The 22,417-nt window shown below is 44.8% G+C and overlaps 1 protein-coding gene across 1 annotated transcript in view; it reads right to left on the reverse strand.

Annotated features, from left to right (window-relative positions):
* celsr3 (cadherin, EGF LAG seven-pass G-type receptor 3) overlaps positions 1–18,194 on the reverse strand; it is a gene marked incomplete at its 5' end in the record, with an annotated part of 124,120 nt that extends 105,926 nt beyond the window's left edge. Inside the window, 2 exons of the mRNA XM_080470030.1 lie at positions 13,032–17,677; positions 17,917–18,194. Of these exons, the coding sequence (XP_080326156.1) occupies positions 13,032–17,677; positions 17,917–18,194 (4,924 nt within the window). The remainder of the gene's footprint in view (positions 1–13,031; positions 17,678–17,916) is intronic.
* Positions 18,195–22,417: the final 4,223 nt, after the last annotated feature.

A 22,417-nucleotide genomic window follows, 5' to 3' on the forward strand; every position in this document is an offset into this window, starting at 1 on the left:
TCTAGCTGGAACTGTTTGCACCCTTGATGCTAAAGGAGTTGGGATTAAAAGTGGGGCAAAAACCTAAAAGGGGAGATACATTACAACAAGCATGCAAAACCCCCAAAACAGTAAAATTGGATTTACACCGAACAAAAGCCGTATGCCACTAGTCAGAAACACACTAAACATGGTCATGGTGCCCTCAGCCTATTACTTCACAGCCCATGTACTCAGAATCACATGGGTTTAAATCCCATTTCACAGTGTGTTGTCAGATCCCTTTGTTTGGCCTTCTCCTGCCTCTCCTCTGTGTTCGCCGTCCTCGAAAAAGCCCTCGGAAAATGCGAGAGCAGGTTGAATATTACAAACTTGGTGGAACAGAAAGCTGGGCCAGGGCTTTCCAGCTGTGTAAGGTGCCCTCGGGTTGAGACAGTAAACAGGCAGAGCATCCTCTAAAACAAACATTGCCCTTATTTGAACACTCATAAAGTGTTCGAGGCTGAAAATAGAGTGCAGAATGGACAGTTGAGGAAAAACAATGGTCTCAACTACCTAACAGAGCGTTACCATATGAACAGCCAATGTGGCACTTACGTAGAAATAAATAAGTGAATGAATGGATTGTTGGGCAGAGACGCTGGCCATACATTAAGGCTGGCGAAGTAACGCAAGCGTTAAGAACAGCAAGCATGCATCATTACAAATCACACACACCCAGGCGCTGGCTTGTCAGCTGATTTCTGCGCTCTGTTTGTTTGTGAAAGCCTTTCTGCCCCTGAGGTCTGGGCACTCATTATAGTCAGTGTAAAGTAGAGCAGTGTATTAAAAAAAAAGAAAAAGTAACAACCTCAACCACACAGACAAGCATGCACGCATACACGCACAAACACACACACACACTCACGCACACAGCGGCCTTGGCAACATAATGGTTTAAACCAGCCTTTTACAACAGAAGCACTAATCCTGTACATTAAAGCAGATACACTTAACTTCCACACTGAGTACAAAAAGCCCCCCCTCACATGTTACGACTCACTGTTGGCCCTTATCACATTTATACACATCATCGTGTCTATTGTACTTCTAAACCAATGCGCGGTGACCCCTCTAACATGCAGACGTGGCATCGGTTCGCAGCTGTTTGCAGCAGCAGCCATCATCCACCATACTGCATCTGTTTGCTCTTAAATGTGCAGCGACAGGGGGAAAGAAAATGTGTGGATGAGAGGGACAAAAAGAAAGAAACAAGTTTTTCTTAGATTTTTCACATTTTGTTGCCAGGTTCTGTAAGTTAAGGTTTCAACTTGTGTGCAGACTGTTATTTAGTGTCTTGAAATTTCACACAAGTACACCACTGGAGCACATGAGGCGGGCCATTTCCATAGAAGCACCCCAAACGGTGTGAGCGTTTTCTGTCAGCCAAAACATCCTGAATTTACATTTTTCCAACAATTGCTTCAGGGGGTTCGTGTAATAGCACAGCACTAATGGACTACTCAGCCCAGTAGGTGCAGAAAAAAGGAATACTTCCAGGAGTCAATTATTCAAACACATGCAGAGAGACTAAATAGCATTTGAACTACAAATAACTGTGTTCCACTTAGAAAAAATAACAAGATAAATAAGAATGTTATATTAGAATGAAATTGGTCACAAATGGAAAATGTGTCAGTAATGTGGCAACGCAGCTTCAAACTACCAGGGGTAGAAATGTAGTTTGGCATGGTAGTTTTTGACTCATTTCAACCAAACAAAATTGCACTATCCTTTAATTTTACATTTTGTAATGACGCAGAGGGTGATTTCAACCAATGGAAACAGAACTGGACGAGTGAAAAGGTAATACAAGGCTAAGACTGTACCTACGCTTGTGTTTTCATCAAAGATGAAAAGATCAGATAATCTAAACAAGTAAGACTGTTGGAGATGGAATAATTTCCAAGAGTGTAGATATGAACTCTAGCCTTTGCTCAGTGTGAAGATATCCATCACTATCAGCCTATCAGGTGTTAAACATGAGGCCTGTGGACCAAAACCGGCCTGCAAGAGGCTCCAATCCGGCTTCCCCAACCTCCCAAACTACCCTAAATTGTAAAAAATTTCAAATAAAGACATTTATAATATTTTCTAAAACAAATTTCTTGAGAGACCATGAGATCATTACAAGCAAACTAGCATTTGCCTCAAAGCCATGCAGCCAGGGTGAGTTTGTAAAGACATGCAAAATGCAATAAACAGTTTTAAGTTTTGGATACTTCACTGGATTTGACCCAGAAAGTGTCACTACAATTGACTTTATGTAGAGATTATGGTATATCTCTGTAATAATTGTTTGCTTTTGTAAAGATATAGACATTTTCAAGTTTGAATTTAAAGGTTATTACGGTGCTATTTTACCAGTCCGGCCCAACTTGGTGTGAAATTAGGCTTTATGTGTTTGACACTCCTGATCTGCAGCTTCACGATGGGATTTTCACCGGCCATTTCAATATGAGTAAATCCAACGTGAAAAAAACTAAACCTTTATCAAATATATCGACTGACAAACAAGCTAACAGGAATTCACTGAGAACACCATTTTGCAGAAGTGACATTTTTATGACAAAAGGAAAAGAAAAATCCAAAAAGTAATTACAGTGTGTGTCTGCACTGCCAGTATTGGTGTTATTTGAAATCCATCAGATGACAGTCAAATTAATTCCAAAAACACCTCAAGAATAATTACACCCAACTCAGACAACCTGAACAAGCCACTGCAGAGCTTTTAACGACCCACCAATTAACAGCAGCAGCGATAATTGACGTTATTTTCTTCATGGTTCTGGCTATTAGGAAAAAGTAAGAACCTCAATATAAAGACTAATGGTCACAATTTCCAGTGATGAGCTGTCAAACATTGTACATGAATAATAAGTGAGTCATGGCAGAGAAATTTCCATCCGGAAGGATCCACCTTCTGACAGATCAAATGAAGCTCAGTCTTCAACAGACGCATGGACTCCAGTGCTGTGAGTCACAGTTCTTCACTCCAGAGGTTGAGTTACTGTCATGCCTCTCTCCCTGCAGCCATCCTGTTTGTTTACAGTAATCACGTTACCGTCGTAAAGCTAATGCGGTCACGATTAATCAATGCTAAACATAGAGCCCAAAGTATCAGTCTGTTGTTGATCTTTCCTTACTTTCTCTCTAATGTACTTCTTACTCTTCTCTGATGGCAAACATTTGCTCATTTAGTCTCGCCCGAGCACAAACAAGTCATTAAAATGCTGATTATAAACACTTCTGTTTCCATTCATCGTTGAGCCTTTGGCTCTTTAAGGTCTTAGAGGTTGAGAGAGCTGATGTTTCACTAATAAACAGAATGACTCGATCCTTTATTATATTCATTTGTATTTCGAATAGATCTTTTAATCCTTTCCTACAACCTCATATAAAAGTTTACTTTGTTTGCAGAACACGTGAGGCATAAGCTCATTAATTATAGGCTACCTTGGAAAATGTGTTCTTGTCCCCATTGTCATTTTTCTTCGATGTTATTTACTTTTAGTGTTTTTCAGCTTGTTTCTAGTCAATTAAGCACTGCATGTTGAAGCATCCTGGCCAGTGACTGAATGAAATTGATAGATCGATCCATCTTTCAAACTACTTATTTGAACATAGGTCACAGGAGCCTGGAATCAATCCCAGCCCACAACGGACACAAACTCAGATCTCAACAGGTGTGATTACTAACCACTTTACCAGCATGTAGCTTGAGAAAAATACTATTCTGTTAAGTTGTGTTTAACCAACAGCTCAATTGGAGTTAATCTAAATTTCAGATTTTGCTATTTGAACGTGGAAAAATACGAAACTACAGATGGAATCTGAGGGTTACAGTTGCAAATCGGTTTGATTAAAGGTTAGAAAAGATGGATGTGCAGCAGCCTGTTGTGTGAAAAATGGCTGCATTTTAAGCTCTTTTCCAGATGGATACACATTAGAAATGAATTGTCCTCAAATAATAGGGTAATATTATTTGGGGGGGGGGGGTTATGTTATTCTGCTGAGGAGGACTGTGGATGACAGGCAGGGTGACGAGAAGCAGATTTGAGGACCGGAGGCTTACCAGCCATCTGCAAAACTCTCAGCAGGGAACATGGATTTGTTATGCTCGCAGCACTCTTAAAACTCCTGTCAGAAAATTCACTCATAGCCACCATGGCCAAATGTTCCCTGCCAAAGCGATCCACCTGTGCATAATAATGCTTTGTTTATCCTGACTTTGCAGCAGTGACACCAGCTCTCAAAAGCACAGTTACACAGGACACAATTATCAAGTGGACCTATTTTGCACTCGCCAGTTCCAAGATGAAAATATGCACAGCTGCATGACTGTGAAGTAACTTGGCATTTGTAGAAGAGACGTGAGAGCAAATCTAAAAGCGTGCACGGATGGAAGGCTGAGAAACACACATGGCATCGGTACAATTAGCTGTCGCTCATTCAACCATGATTCTGCTCCACAAGGAGGAAAACTTCTTCATCTGTTGAGCCCTTTGCATGAAATAACAGAAGTCATTAAGTTAAGCTCGATGGACAGTTGACTGTCTTTGTAACACATCTCTTCAAGTGTCAAACATGTTATTTAAAAAACAAAAAAAACAACAACAGATATAGCTACAGGCCCATCGTCCCCCACTGACTATCACTGGCCGTCAGTGAGTTGAAGCCTCGGGATAACATCACATAAATGGTCCCGTATGAGCAGCAGTGGACACACAGGAGTTATACATCAGAGTGATCTGCCACATTTTTCAAACCATTACGATCTAATACAAAGCACAGATGTTGGCTTGCTGCGAGCTTAAAGGACTGCCTGGGAATATTTGGTTGAGCTGTGACAACATACTTAGCAACAGTCAGCATGCATGTAGAGTGTGGAAATCAGCTTGTCCTGAATAAAGAAGACTTTAGATTTACAACAGTGTTATAGCTTGGACATAGATAGTCTTTTCCAACATGGAACCAGAACTCTACAGTACAGCTTGGACCATTTGTCACCAAAGATACACGGTAACACAAACTGAAATGTTGAAGCAGCAGTAAACTCAAGACTCCCAAATGGCATAAAATAAAATGACCAAAGCTCTGAATAGTGTTCGGCAGCTTTGTTTAAAAATGATAGTGAAGTTAATGTAGTTGTCTGTTAGAAATAACAATCTAATGCCAAGGTAAAGTCAGCATCCATCATACCATCCATCCATTTTCTGGACCGCTTACCCAATTCAATGTTGATGGGGGCTGGAGCCAATATGAGCTGATTATGGGATTCTGGGTGAAGGTAAACACAAAGAAAGCCATAAAATCCCACACACATGCACAGGCAATTTAAAGTGACCAATTCAAACTTTGAATCCATGTGTTGGGCTGTATTATAAAACCCATGCACCCACTATAAACCCCCAGACCCAGATATTCTGTGTGTCTGCCCTGACACGAGATTGCAAACCAATGTCCCATTTAATTATCACTATAAAACATCAATACACTTGGATTCACAGATATTGTCTTCAAGTGGACTCTGTCACAGTTTGTTTGCTCTCCTGTGCCATAATAGCTGCCTGCCACTTTAAACTGAGGGTATACTGATCTCGTTTTACTGACAGCTTGTATTCCAAAATAAAATAGTTATTCATTAATAAGTTTGTGTTACCAACTTGTCAGACTGTGCCTTTGGGGTTTGACATTCAGTATAGAGAGGAGAGATAATTGGACCTTGTCTACTTGAAACATTGCTGTTCAAAAGAGGGACACTGCCTTTGCAATATTTGCACCTTACTGTTGAAACCAACTGATTGGGGTTGATAATACGAAGATAAGGGGCTGATGGCCGTGTAGTTTAACCTTCAACATAGACAGCGTCTATGGATTTAGCACATAATATGAAGTAGTACCTCCCACAACATCCGCACATTAATTTATCGTCTATACCAGAGGTCATCAACCTTTTCAGACATACTTCAAGGGTACAGATAAATACAATGTACAACACTTAATAATTTTTTTGAATAATAATAGTATTAAATCATATTATTTGTACCGACCAGAGCTTATAGCATTCAAGCAGGCTACCAGATGCCCACAAGAACCTCATTGTGTAACACCTGGAGTGTAAACCAGCAAACATTGGTCAGTGTGCACCCTGGACAGGTCACTAGTCCATCACTGCATCAACAGTGCTGAGTCAGCAATTAAGAGACAGCAACGGACCAAACAAGAAAGTCTCCTTCAACCTGCGAGAAAAGAGGAAACTGTGTCAAACCTCCACAGCTCAACATTAGACTTTAGACTTTGCTTTATTAATCCCTTGGGATGACTCCGTCAGGGAAATTAGCCTGAACTATTCATCCTGTTGGATGTTTCAAGTAGATGCAACCAGATCCAAATAGGAATAGGAAAGTGGAGACTCCGTCTAATGGTTCTTAATGGGTCGGTAAACTTTTCCGTTTGGTATGGCGACTACACTGCCATATATATGTAGGTCATTGTGCGTTCACAATGTGATCGGTTTGAGACGGCATTGTGCACGATCACATTTCTCTTTGAAAAGCTTGTGACTTTGAAATGAATATGCATGATTTAGCAAAACCCATCAGAGTATTTTTGCATAATTTGATACCCATAGCACACATTTGCCTTGTCGTGTGCCAGAAAATAACTGCTTCATATGACATGGCGTCCAATTACATTTGAAGCCAAAGGTGTTAATAGTGGTGCCAGAAAGCTTCTCACTCAGGATGAGTCGAAAGCTACTTTACCCTCAGAGAGGACAGCGTGTGTAGATAACTGCATATTTTCATACCTGGTTGTCATTCAGAGCGTTACGCTTGGCTTTCCATGTGAAATGTGACAAAAATGTGTTGTGTAGGGCATAAAAACAGACAAGTTCCAGGAAGAAGATCCAAACCCTACGCTCGCTACAAACCCAAATGTCAGATTGTCAGTTCCAGAAAGTTTAAAAGAAACATGTTTTATTCCATTGCCAGATACTCATTAATCAAGAAACAGATAGATTTTGTTTGTTTGTCAGTAATAATGATCAGAGTTATCACAGCTGTAGAGTGATAAAATAACATAAAGCTACTTGGACTACAAATGTGAAAAAAGTAAAACAATTTAAAATATATTGGCAGTGGATAGACTATTGACCTGTAAAATGCCACACCCACACGCACACACACAAACTGCAACTTCTTCTGCAACAACTAGTAGTAAAGGGATTAATCTGTTAACACCGGCATTGAGAATATGAGTCAAATGAAGAATTTTTTTTTCTTTCCTTGGCTTACTGCTCTGCTTGTAAGCCTGAGTAAAAGTATATGATCATCCATAATGAGGATGACTCAGAGCGTATATGTGTGCTCCTGGGAGCTGACCTTTTTCAGCTGACCCAAATGTAAACGTATTACACAGCCTTACACAGAAAACCTCAACGTATTCACCCAGAAGTTTCCAGTTGACATCAGTGCTGTGACCTAAATGTACTGGAAGTGAAGTTATGACGCACTGACCTGTGTTCTGACTCTTAACAATATTATAGGATGCATCAAATCATTGTTTGGCTTGTTGATCATTAACACATCACGATCCAACATAAAGTCACTTTGTAAAAGATCCAACTAACCAAGAGAGTTAGTGTCTTTTTGAAATGATTATTTGTAATCATTTGACTTCATTAAAGACACGACATGGGCTACACAGTGCTGCAGTGTTTAGCACTCTTGCCTCATAAAAGAAAGACAATCCATGGTTTGGTCCCTTGCTTGGCGGCCTCCTTGCATTGCCTCCTCGCATCCCTGTGTGAACAGGGGTTTTCTCTATGTACTCTGGTTTCCTCACACAGTCACAAGACATGAAGTGAACTGGAGGCTCTAAATTGATGTTTAAAGTGTGCTGTTGTCTGTCTTTATGTGTTTGTCCAATGATCTGTCTGAAGTGTACCCCGCTGATCATCCTGGTTGGGGGTTAAGTGACTTTAAATTAGTGTGATTGTCTGCATGCTAACTTGTCTAGCTCTGCATTTTTGCTTACTGATGGACTTGTGACTTTTTGAAGGTGTACATTGCCAATAGTCAAAGCTCCACTTTGCAACCCTAACCTGGATTAAACAAGTAGAGAAGATGGACAAATGTATGACAATACATTTTTCCCAGGAACAAAACAACAAGAACTCTCAACTTTTGGCCAACATGTCTCTTTTTAACCTCTTTTAGCCAATTGCCTGATTTTTTTCAGGGCATTTGTGCCCCAGGTAAACCCCAATGCTTTGATTAACTTTGTGTCCAGCAACAGTAGCTTATCTGATCAAATAAACTACCTGCCTTGTGACGCAATGGATTGGAAAAATTGGTATAAATCAAAAAGATTTAAAGATGTGCATTCAGGTGAATGCTACTGTCACTCTAGATCCACCATATGAGGTTGCATCGGGTTGTTTGTCCTTCACTTTGCCAAAACAAAAACCCAGCACACAGTCTACCAGGATCCCAGCTATGAAGACAATATTTGCATAACAAGAAAGATTTGTCAAAAGAAGACTAATAACAATAATTACTGGGTTATGCTAAGTATCCCAGTTTCAATATGACAGTAAGCCAACAATGCACAATAAAAAGATCCTGAAAGTTAAGAACTTATCTCCCAGTTTCTGATATAAAAATGCAGTTTCACTGCGTCATATCAAAGTGTCTGTTGAGGAGGAATTCAAATTAAACCAAGTCCATCTGACACGTCAACAATCAGAGTGTCTTTGTTTCAACCTCCAGTCCAGTAAGGCTCACATCTCTCACTCCCAGCAAAACTCCGCCCCACATTCAGACTGCTACACACATCTACACCTGGGAGTTCCACAGTACAACCACAGTCTGCTTCTGGCTACCGCAGCAGTTGGGGGTCGCTTTGCTCAAGGGCACCTTGAACAAATGTTGTTCAGGGTGCCAAACTGTGCAATTCACAGCCTCAGCCAGATGACCCTAAAGCCTGTTTTCTGTGCATGTGGATGTGTGTGCGCGCTGAAACTGGTGCCAACACAGACATGCATGCTGCATTTAATCTCCACGCACCAAAACTGCTCCAATTATCTTGAGATTGAATAGTTTTAAAGAAAATGTCACAACAGGAATAAAAGGGAAAGATGAGATTAAAAAGTGGGAGAGCGCATGGAAAAGGCGAGACAAAGAGAGACTGTGAGGGAAGAACGTGTGAACGGGTGAGGAAGCGAGGCAGCGAAAGATGGGTAGAAGAAAGAGTGGAGAGGAGTCCCAGCACTCTCTGGCATACACAGATATTATTCATTGAGAAGAAGTGAATACACCCTCAAGTGCAATGCTTTCAGCCACCTGAGACACACACACACACACACACACACACACACACACACACACACACACACACACACACACACACACACACACACACACACACACACACACACACACACACACACACACACACAAACACACACACCCTCAAAGAAACAGTATGTACTAACACAAATAATGCATGAGTGCGCGCATGCACACACACACACACACACACACACACAAATGCAAAGAAAATAAGGAAAAGAGAAAGCAGAAGAGAGGAGAGCGAGATGGAGGAGTGCAGTTACAAAGAGTATGCCGTGGAGGAGAAACAGCCCGTGAGAGTTATGTGAGGATTACAGGGAAGCAGTGAGGGAAATTGGAGGGAGTTTGAGAAAAGGATTGTGGAAATGTGGAAGAGGGGAAACAGACAAAAGAGGCAGATTAACAAATATTTATCGGTTAAAAAAAGGAGCCGATGAAAACAGGAATGAAGAAAGAACGTAGAAATAACTTTAAAAGATGTTTTAAGTGAAGAAATATGACAAAAAGACTAAAGAGAAAGGATAAAACATGAAGAATGCTTCTCACATCCATCCAGGGATGGCAAGACTGAAAAATGAAAGGAGGAAAGTGATGAGTAAAGGAGGGACGGGTAGTCACAGATAACACACAGCACACAATGGAAGTGACAGCTTTGCTCCGAGCCCGACTCCGGCTCACTGTTGTTTCATTATAATCTCATAACTGTCAAATCCTGGAGCAATAGGGAGGAGAGAGCGAGCGAAGGGGAAAGAGAGAGAGAGAGAGAGAGAGAGAGAGAGAGAGAGAGAGAGAGAGAGAGAGAGAGAGAGAGAGGGAGTTTCATAAGTGAGAGAGAGGGAGTGCGAAAATTGCGAAATGAATCTGTGAGTCTGGTTTGAAGTGAGCTGAATGCACACAGGGAGAGGCTGATCGAGACGGTGTCGGCACTCGCAAACATGCACACACGCTGCTAAAGACGCGCACTCACAGCAGCTTTGCCTGACTCACGTCTCTAACTCGCTCGTCAATTTTACTCCGCTCTCATTCATTTAAATACCAAGTCTTTAACGCTCCTGCATATTTGTCTACCCCTAAAAACATACTTTTCCCTCACTCACTTCCTCCCCTGAATCGGTTTCTCTGTCATTAATTGACAATAAGTATTACCAACGCATTTACCAATTACGTCTTCAAAAAGAAGTAGAGTTACTTTGCTGGTTATGTAACTAGAAACTGGTGGTACTTTTAATTAGTTCTTATTTAAGATGTCTTAATTGTGTTCACATTGTTATATTACTGGCACATTAGCTGAGCTGTCAGTCGGATTCCTGATTCACTTATTAAGCTCCGCTGAAGTTAATTGGAAGTCAAACAATGGTGCTTGTGGTAATCAGTCTGGTAAATTTCAACTGCACACGTTCCTCCATCCATCTATCATCTATACTGCTTTATCCTGTGCAGGGTCAAGGTGTGCTGGAGCCAATGGGCACTATGAGTACTATGGGCAAGTACGCGTCACTAGTTCAGTTTACAGACAACCACACACACACTCACATCTAGGCGCAATTTAGAGTCACGTGCATATCTTTGGCCTCTGGGTACCCAGAGGAAACCCCCCCACACACAGGGAGAACACGCAAACTCCACATAGAAGGGTCCGGCCAGTGATTGAACCCTTGGCCTTCTGGCTGTGAGGCAAGAGCACTAACCACTGCTCCACCGTACAGCACACACTTCGAATTTTTAGCAGCTGTGCAGAACTTGGCATAACACCCGTGAGGAGAAGACGAAGACGAAGATGAAGAAAAAGAAGAAGAAGAACTTAGTAATCGATCTTGATCACTTACGCTGTCTCACCAATTCATTAATTGGTTCACTCTTTTACTTGCAGCTATTCATCCACATACACTCTTATCAGCTGTATCACTTCTTTCTTTCTTTACTCCTTCACGCAGTCACTTCCACCCACCCACTCTAATTTGTCTCTCCACGTTTAACTTGCTTGCTCCATCAATCAACCGATCAATCATTGCTTCCCGTACTAGCCTGACGTGTCCCACACTCCCTGACACACTTCTTTACTCATTTATTCACTCAGAATGACACCAAAAGGAATATTTACAAGCCAACGTCATCACTGCTGAAGCTCATGAAAACTGTGCAAATAGGGTAGCAGGTCACACGCGCACTCCCAAGCCAGCGTTATTTGACAAAATCCAACAGAGAGAATACAAACACGGCATTAGTTCAAAGTAACAATGCTGCACTCTTTTGCTTATTTGCTTTCTATGGCTTTGATCACTGACAGTAAAGAAACCTCAGAAGGGCTTGTGAAGCTTCCATTTTCAAGCCTAAGTCGGAACGCACACACAGATCAAAGCCAATAAATATGACTAAAATAACGTGGTTTTAACCCTTCTGGCCCGTCTGTTAAGCAAGGTCTCACACAGCCTCGAAGAAAGCCATTTGAACATTGCTTTTTGTCCATGTCACATGTGAGCGGTCAACTCGTGAATTCATTTAGTTGAGATGGCAACATCTGCCGGCCCACACTGAAATGTTAACTACTGAAAAAAACAACACAATAAAAAAGTAATGGCGTCAATATGTGATGTCTAGTCAGAGACAGAACTTGGCCGTCAGTCAGAAGTATGTGCTTTTGTTTGTTTTTTTTGCTTCACTGCTAAGCAGGTTTCCCTAATCAAACTAAATTGCTGTCACAACTTGGACCAGGCTTCTCCCAGATCCTGTCATTCAGAGATTGTTAGCAGTACTGCATATTGATCACTGCTCGGAACTGGACAGCTCTTCCAAGAAGAAAGTGGTCTCAAAGCCCGAAATTAACAACGGCTGTAAAAGCAACTGTCAACTGAAAAACAAACCTCATATGACAAGCTCCTAATAATTGTCAACAATCTGAAATTGAGAGAAATAGCTTCAAAGATTTTTGTTTCTTCTGTCATATTTACTCTGACATGAAATTGTGTGTCAGATTATTTTTTTTTGCCCCTTATTCAAACCGTGCTATATTTATGCTACACGCTTTCAGATAAATCTAATTTGAGAACTAGTCTACGCCTGTCTTTCAAAACATATACAAGACAAATTCCTACTCCAAGCTTTGTCTTGAAAAGACAGCAGATACTTAAAACATACTGTGGAAAACCTCAGTTTTTCTTGCCACGTACACCTTCAACCAGCACAAGATACACACGCATCCAACTGAATGTGTATCACAGAACCCGGGTGACATTTAAAAAAAACAAATTTCTTCATGAGCATGACAAGACAGAAAGAGACGACAGAGAGGAAGAAGAGGAAATGCACAACATTCAACAAACTGTCAATCCGCTTTTATCACCCCCTTCTCTCACACACGCAAAATCCTGTGGTGTCGGAGCGCTTATCTTCACAGTATTTGTTACACTGAATGAAGCTACAGGGGAATCTAAACTGGCCACACACACACACACACACACACACACACACACACACACACACACACACACACACACACACACACACACACACACACACACACACACACACACACACACACACACACACACACACACACACACACACACACACACACACACACACACACACACACACACACACACACATACACACACACACACACGTTCTCCACATTTTTTCACCCCCATGATCTCTTACCCGTGACAGTGATCCGCATGGGGGCCACCAGTGGCCTGTTGTTATCCAGTTTTCGGCTCAGTCGGATCTCTCCACTGGTGTGATTCAGAAGCAGCAGGTGAAGCTCGTTTCCTCTGTCAATGGTGTAGTAGAGCCTGTCTGACACATCGGGGTCGTGGGCAGGTACTCTCCCGATCACCCCACTGGGGAAACTGTTGGACCGATTCGACACAAAGTTGTTGAAAATGATCTGAAAGTCGTGCAGAGTGGGTTTATTGTCGTTCACATCCACGAGTCGAATGCGGACTGTGGCTCGGCTGACTAAGGGAGCAGATGTGGCCTGGACTACGATAACATACTCATTGCGGGTCTCATAGTCCAGATCAATGAGTGAAGTCAGCTCTCCTGAAAAGATGTCCATCTGAAACATCTCAGGGATGTTTCCTTCTACAATTTGGTACATGATTTGAGCATTTGCCCCCTCATCTGGATCAGTGGCTGTGATCTGGGCGACCACAGAGCCGACAGCGCTGTCTTCCTTCACAAGAACCTCAAAGTCATCGGCGGGGAAGACGGGGGCATTGTCATTCACATCTAGAATCGTGACCTGGATGTGGACCGGGGTTCGCTGTGGGGGTATCCCGCGATCCACAGCGTAGGCCGTCAGCTCATAAAATGGCACGCTTTCACGATCCAAACGCCGAACAGTTCGGACAATACCAGATGTGGGCTCGATGGTGAAATCTCCATCCCCATCCTCACCATTTTGGAAGGTGTACTGAACACGTCCATTGGCATGTGCATCACGGTCAGTAGCTGAGATCTGGAGGACACTAGTGAAAGGAGGAGCATCTTCGGTCACTGTTCCCTGATATCTGGGACTGAGGAACTGAGGCGCATTGTCGTTCACATCGTTCACATTCACCTCAACATATGTTGTGTCTGATTTTTGTGGTATGCCATTGTCTTTAGCCGTTATAGCCAAAGTGTAGGTCATCTGATCCTCGTAATCAAGCTCAGCCTGGAGTGTTATAGCCCCTGTGGCAGCATCAATGCGAAATTGTGGTATATTGTCCTCAAGTAAGTATGTGATTCGGGCATTTTCACCAACATCATCATCAGTAGCACTGATCACAACTACAGTGCTCCCAGGTGGACGGTCCTCATTCACACTGATGGAGTAATGAGCACTCTGAAAAACAGGTCTGTGTGTGTTGGCGTCTGTGATGTTGATGTGCACTTGGCAGGTGTCGTGGAGGGTGCGGTCAGAGGCAGTGACAGTCAGGACGTAACGCCGTTCCTGTTTGTAGTCCAGTGGGAGTGCCAAGGAGAGAAGTCCAGCCCCTCCTGCTGTGCTAATTGCAAAGCGATTTCTGGTGTTTCCTCCTGTAATCTGATAGGTCACTGCGCTGTTAACATCCCGGTCCACAGCCGTTACAGTCACTACACTGGTCCCAACTACTGCATCCTCATTCAGACGAGAGTAGTACTCCTTTTGGAGGAACTCGGGACGGTTGTCATTGACGTCCATCACTGTAATAGTCACACTTGCTGTCGCAGAAAGAGGAGGCATGCCATAATCTCTGGCCTCTACACCAAAGAAATAATGCTCAACAGATTCTCTATCAAGGATGGAACTGACAGTCACCCAGCCAGTGGCAGAATTGATAACGAACGGCGTATCAGAGCTGGTGCCAGTTAACCTGTACTCCAGGCGAGCATTATCACCAGAGTCTGTATCAATGGCCTGGATGTGGAGGATAGAGCTGCCAACTGGGGCACTCTCGAGCACAGATGCCTGGAAAGGAGTGGAGACAAAGATAGGTGGATTGTCATTGACATCTGTCACCTGCACGCTGACAATACCAGTGTTGTTGGAAAGAGGTGGCCGTCCATTGTCCTGTGCACGAACACGGAGCGTGTATTCACGTTCCGACTCATAGTCCAGCGGTGCAACCACCTGGATCTCACCAGTGACACTGTCGATGGAAAACTGCCCGCGGCTGTTACCGCTGATGATATTGTAGTGGACAGCTGCATTGCTGTCCTTGTCCAAATCTGTAGCACTCACACGGAGAATCTCAGAGTGTGGCCGCACGTCCTCTTTCACTCCCACCACGTAGCGCTTTTCGCTGAACTGTGGCACATTGTCATTTTCATCCAGCACAGTGATGAAAACTTTCACAGTGGCAGATCGCGGCCCCGGATCTTTCCCCTGGTCACTGGCCTCCACCTGGAGTGTGTAGTGCTCATTAGTTTCGCGGTCCACTGACCCTCGGGTTGTGATGAGGCCAGATCGAGGGTCAATCTCAAAAGCCACCCGCGCTACTGTGGCAGAGTCCCCAACAAACCGATAACGGATATTAGCATTAGCGGGAGAGTCTGTATCTGTTGCTCTCAGCTGCAGGATGGGATAACCCTCCTCTACATTCTCCCTGATGGTTTCCCTGTACTCTGTTTGTTCAAATATCGGAGCATGATCATTTCGATCTGAAACACTTATAGCCACCATTGTTGTGCCAGAGAGGCGAGGGGAGCCATAATCGGTTGATGTGACCCGAAAGTAATGCAGATCCATGTGTTCTCTGTCCAGAATCTGAGTGGTGGTGATGAGACCGGTGTCTGGGTGGATGTGGAAGTAGTCAGAAGATCGACTGTTCATCAACGGGGCCATTGAGTAGGTTGTCCTGCCTGCATCCCCTGCATCTGGGTCTGAGGCAGACATGACAATGACAGAGGTACCAGGGGGCTGGTTCTCAGCAACTTGCACTTGGAAGTTATACTGGGAAAAATGTGGGTGTCTGTTGGCTGCACGTCTGGATCGAGACCAGGGCATCCAAATTTTCCTTTCTCTTTCTTGCTGTGGGGTATCATCATCTGCCATTATTATCAGTCGTTCCAGACTCCTCTCTCCCCTTGAACTGTGCCTTTCCTCCTCCCCCTCCTCCCCCTCCTCCCCCGTTCTTGCTCTTCCTTTATGGCTTTCATCCACTTGGCTTTCTCTTTCCCCTCCTTTGCTATCTGACTCTGTGATAACGGTGCGTCTGCCCCTGTCCTGACCCTTCCCTCCCTCTCTCGCCTCTGCCTGGTTTGCCTTTGTTACTCCTTTTTCCCTTACCCTGTCCTCCTCCCCATCTTCCTCCACAACCCGCGGTTCGCTTCCTCCCACCAGCCGCGCCTCTCTCTCACCCTCCCCCACCTGTAATTTTCCTCCCCAAACAGCGGCAGCAACAGCAGAGGACCCCTGCGAACCCTCTCCCTCCCTCTCTGCGTCCTTCTCCCTCTCTCCCTCAGCCCCCATCTGCCGCTTATCTGCCTGTCTGACACCTTCGGGCTCTAATGGCACTTGCTCACTGGATTTCACTCGGTCCCGACGCGCAGCGGCTGCACAATCGGTGGAAACGCTGTCAGCGCACCTTGTGTGGACCATCTCTCGCAATGCACTCTCCCACATATCCTGCTCTTGGGTCTGATCATGCCACGGCGATTTCTCTTGTTCTACATCACGACTATATCCATTTTCCTCCTTGCTCCCTCTTTCCTCGTTGTTGTTGTTGTTACTGTTGGAGTTAAATTTGCGCCACAGAAAGACGGGCTGGGAGTCTGCGGGAGCTGTCCATTGTGCTGAAAGTGCATCCACCACAGGGGGTGAGAAGAGCGCACGAAGTAAGTCGCCCTCCCATGAGCTCAGGTTACATTCTGAGTTAAAGGAGATGTGATTTACTGCGCTGGGATCCGGCTGCGTGAGGTAACGTTTAGCTGAAGCCGAGGCTGACAGAACAACACCGGGAGATGTAATGGCAAACTTAACAGGCGAGAAAAGGCCTGAGTCACCGGCAGACACTGTCTGTGAGGCTGCTTTCCTTTTTTCAGCAGATAGACGGAGCTGTGCAGAGAGTTTTCCACTTTCTGAATAATCGCCTGTTTGTGTCTGAGTGGGCGTTTTGAGCACCGGGCCAGAATATTGTGACGCGCTATTAGGAACAGCGCTGTTGTTGGACTCAAATCGTCGGCGGGGTGTTTCCGTGATGCCACCGGGGGTAGATTGGATGAGGGGATCCCTCTGAGCTATGCCTCCCCGGGGAACCATAAACTCAGCTAAATATCCATCCCCCGTTTCTTGTGTGTCTAAACAACCACGGCGAGTACTGGGAACCTCCCTGCTCTCTCTCCGGGTTCGCCTGCTCTTCAACCTGGTTGCCGGTACAGGTTTTCCCTGCTGCGGCTCATTATCGGTTCTACACAGGAGCCTCAGAGTCGCAAAAGCCAAATCATTATCCGGGTAATTAGATAAATTAATGTGTTTGTTACCGTGGTTCAACCCTCCTCCTCTGTCACCCCTCTCCCTAACCTCAGCAGTCGCGTCAGGAAGAGGGGGTGACCAACAACCGAGGTGCACCCTGACACCCTGGTTAATTACTGCCCGTGCGCTACAGCTGTCCGCGTCCTTCTCTCCCTCATCATCTCCCCCACTTCCAGCCCCCCTCGTTTTCTTCTTGCTCTCAGTCAACCTGCTATCATCACCACCCTCTCTTCTGCTGCTGGAATCGATAACATTGTGCCTGCCCAAATGAGAACAATTACCAGCCCCCCTGTCCACGCTGCCCGGGCTCCAGTCTCTGCTGCTGCTGCTGCGGCTGTAAACTGACTGCTGCTGGAGCTGATTCCTCCGGGAGGGACCACAAGTTGAAAAATGACAAATGTAATCCAATTTTGATGCATGGATAAAGTTTGAGTTGTCGGTGAACATGCGTTGGGAATTGAATATGTAAATTGAAGCATGGGCGCATGATGCTGACAGGTATCCAGAGAGAGGCTGAGTGCGCAGGGAGGAGCCGTTGGGAGAGGGGCCAGGTGAGGGGGCGCGTTCACCGGAGCTCAGCCTGGATGCCGAGGTGCTCCTCACCTCACGAGCCCTCTCCCACGCCTCTCCCCCTCGCCTTCCTTCACTTCCGGGTGCCCCGCGCAGGCCAGAGGCGTGCACAAAGGCTCCGGAGACACCACGTTTGGCGAGGTGTGGCCGCGACGCCGGCCAGCGCGGCGCGCGCGCTCTCGTCCTTTGTACTGCCCTTTTCTTGCCGCCTTGAGCCGGTGAGGGGGTAAAAGCAGGTGAAGCTGGAAGTGAAGCAACGCCCTTCCTCTCCATCCTTCCACTCTCCACTCCTTCCCCTGCGCCGACGCCATCGGACCCGTTCCTCACGCCGGGGTGGAGGAGAGAAGGAGGAGGAGGGGGGAGTGGTGATGGAGCCGGAGGGCCATCTGCACTCCTCCAAAACGTCCCGGCTCCTCTCAGTCTTACTATCCGTGCCCCTCTAACCCCGTCCCGTTGAAATCCACCCGGAGTCTCAACTAAAAGCTGCACCCCGGAGCATCTTCCAGTCTGTGTCCGCTCTGCGAGCCACCTGCCCGGGGAGAGATTCCTGCTGTCCCCCGGCGACTCCCCTGCTCCCGCACGCCGCCGCTGCTGCTGCTGCTGGATCACTTTACCGGCGTCTCGGTGGCAGAGGCCCGGGGTAAATCCGTGGGAAGCCCCTCCTGTATTCACCGTCCCCGGGGTGAGGGCGAACAAAGGGCCGAGAAGAAGCAGGTGGAGTGCCAAAGAAGAGAGCAGGAGCAGGGTGATGCCCGGTAGCGGTGCAGCCATTTAGTCTCTTCCTTTCGCTGATTTTCCTCTCCTTTCTCCCTCTTCCACCTCTGCCTATTTCTACCTTTCTCCCTCTCGAGTGAAGCCTTCCACTCTCTCCCTCACTCTCTCCTCTCGTTCCGGCTAGGTGACCACTTCCAGGACCGCCGGCACCGCCCGACTCCTTCCCCCAGGCTCCCCCGTCTCTCTGTCGGCCTGGAGAGTTGGCATCTACCCGCTGTGGTCCGTGGAGCCGGAGGTCTGAGCGTTAGGAGTGGCGCGGCAGCAGCATCTCTCCTCCCGTTCATTCACATCCAACATGGCTTACACACGCACACTGACTGACTGGCTCACACACTATCCTTCAGAGTGTGTGTGTGTGTGTGTGTGTGTGTGTGTGTGTGTGTGTGTGTGCGCTCCTCTAGCAGCGGCGGCACAGCCCGGTGGAAGCCTACTATCCATCCATCCACACACACACAACCACACTCTCCTCCTCTCTCCTTTTTCACCCCTCCCCCTATTGCTTGCATCTCTCTCTCTCTCTCTCTCTCTCTCCTTTCCTCTGATAATGGTTGGCTCCGGTGCGCAGGGGCTGTTACACAGTACCCGCGGCAGCCGCCATATCCACAGCTGGATACAGAGGAGGAGGGATCGCTTTTATCTTACACAATCAGTCCGTCATCACCTCAATCCTCTGAACAATTATATTAGCAAATATCCCCCCTGGGTTTAGAACCTCTCACCAACAATGCTCCTGATTCCCTAGAAATACGAGTTTTATTTCTATCATGTGAAAAAAAAATTAAAGGATGCAACAAGGTTTTTGGATACACCTGCAAAAAAAGTTCGATTTTTTTTTTTACTTTACTATATGGTGGGGAACTACAGTTAGATTTCTGTCATTCTAACTGTACTTAAATTAAGAAATGCGTTCTACTATGATACATAATTTATCAAAGAGCGTCATTTCTCGTTATTCCTGCCATGTGCGTAAAGCTGTTCTGTATGTCTCAGCCTGGTGATGTCAGCGTAGGTTACCTCCAGTAAAAGTGACGTCACCTCTTATTCGCTCTCTCTCTCTCACACACACACACACACACGCGCGCACGCACGCACGCACACACACACACACACGCGCGCGCTGTTAAAGTCCCACAGGGATTCATATATTTGCTGTTGTTGCTACAGTATTCCACTAAATGTATTACAAGGTTGTTACTGTGATTAATTCCAGTAAGCACTGCAGGCACACACGACCGCAATCTGACAATCATGCCAATTTAACACTAATTTGGGCATGGCGAAATGGGGCAGATCCATTTCCTGATACTTCCTGGAGAAAAAAAAATCACATTATGCAAATTTGAAGGCTCGATCTGTCTTTTTCCAATATTCACTCCTAATGTCTCAGTTCAAATGTGGCGTAGTGTTTTTTTTTTCCAAATGACATGGCTCAAATTGAATGGGATGGGTTTTTTATTCCTACAGTGAATGAAGGGAGGAGATCCGAGGCGTGTCAGTCTGGGAGCGCACAATGTAAAGAAAGCTGTGCGGCTGCGCGTTCCTGTGCGCACCCACATGCTTGTTTACTTTCTGTCTGTGTGATGTTCTTGACAGAGTTGTGTGGTCTGTAAGAGTACTAAATGTCTTTACAGAAATAAAAATATAAGGGGAAATCGTTGTTTTTACCCTTTAAGGATTGTGTTTGGATTTAGTTTAAGTACATCTCAGCTTTAAAGAGGATAAACTTTAACGTGGAGGTATGCATAATGTAATCGTAAGACTTTACATAAAGCAAAATAAACAATTTTCATAGTTATTGAGTAACAGCATCTTCTGATCCTTTCATGATTTCTACATTTTCAAATTATATGGACTCCTAAGAAACCACACAGAATGGCATGAAGCTGGATCACTTGGATAAGAAGACACTTTTCGCAGTCAGGTCATTACAGAGGAACAAGTTGAATTAATTGAAGATGGTGGACAGATAGGACACTCAAATATGTAATAATAAATCTAAAAGATAACCCACTTCTAAGAGAAAATCCACAGCATTCCTTACATTGATGTGTGCCCAGCAATAAATGCCTGTTTAGCCCTTAAAAGTCACATCAAACATCCCCACCCACCCCCAGTCATTTAGAGCAGGGCGTGAGCTTCAGTCTGATTGGTTCCCCCATTCATACATCCATCCTTTGTACCAACTTAGAGATGAGAAGGGCGAAGGTAGAGTACTGAACAGGTCACCAGTCCATCACAGGGCAAATACAGGCAGAGAAACAGTCACAATGTAACATTCATACCCACAGGCAAAATTAAAGTCATCACTTAACCTCAAACAAACAGTTTTCCACAACAGGAGGAAACCAGAATACCCGGCTTCGAGCCCGGAATCAAAACAGGGATATTCTTGTTGTGACGCAAGAGTGCTGACCACTACCACTATATTATACCAATAAAATTTTTTTTAAAGCATTAAAAAAACAAAACAACGATTACCCATACTGAAACACTAGGAACATTACTTCTTAATTATTATGATTTTGAATAATTATGGCAAGAATTATTGTAATTACTCTTTGTGACACCTTTCAACACCTCAAGACACCAGAACAAACACTTTATAATTAAACATCTACGGTAATTATTAAACAGGATATAAAAAGGAAGTGATTATAGATCAGACATGGACAACTGGCAGCCTGCTGCAGTAAACCGTATTCTTAGCAAATCACCAGCAAATTAAAAAAGAAATCTATAATCAATTTTCCAGGTGATGGGGGAGGAAGGTCAATTTAACTACATCTGATCCTGGTGTCAAATACACTGCATCTACCACCTTCTGCGACCTGAGGGGGAGTCAAGTCTAAATTTTAGAATTTGTGTTTTTTTACTTTGGAGTTTGGCATTATGGCACAGAAAAACTTTTAAAACCCCCCAATGTCTTTTTCAAAATACAACAGGAATAAGTTAGAGTAATTAGTAGCTCCAAGGGGAGATGGCTGTAGACGACATGCCCACTACAGAAAACACAAGTGAATGAGATAATTCCCAGAAGGATCTATAGTATATTCAAACGTCATATAATGTAAATACACACTAAAAGTGAGGATACGTGCATGCTGATTAATTAAATTCAATTACACATACTATTTGTTTAGATAATTTGAAAGTTGCCCTTCCCTTTCAGAGATATATTTTCATGGATTCACAGTTTTATTTTTACCGACAGCTCACAATAGCCTACATATTTCAGTCAAATGAAGACAGGCTAGTAAATATATTGTGAGCAATCTTTGTCAATCAAGCTGAGGAGTAATGAAGGTCATGAATGAAAGTATCAATGAGCATACATATATTTGTGTGTGTGTGTGTGTCAGTGAGTTTGGATCACTGCCGGTTTTGTTTCTTCCCTTCACGCCACTCGCTGGTGAAAGCTTGGCGCTCAGCCACAGCAATGTGCTACTCCAAAATGCATTTTCCCCCTTTTTTCCAAAATCGATTTGGATGCACAAAAGAAAGCTGCCCTCCCTTTTCCTGTGCTCCTTCCCCGGGTGTCGGCAGCCTACCGCCTGCTCTGTCGCCAGGGTTTTCCCTTCATGCCGGGCCTCTGACATCCTCACACGTCTCAGTCAGTGTGAATACTGTGGAATGTAGGTTATTGTGGCGCAGACCGGCGGCGTTAACAGGATTTGGGATGGCTGCGTGTCAAGGGAGCATGAGGACGTCTAGACATGTTGTGATGGGGCGGCATGAGAAACACTGAGACAGGTATTACTCG

Source organism: Lipophrys pholis, assembly GCF_963383615.2.
Source record: "Lipophrys pholis genome assembly, chromosome: 8".
Lineage (NCBI taxonomy): Eukaryota > Metazoa > Chordata > Actinopteri > Blenniiformes > Blenniidae > Lipophrys > Lipophrys pholis.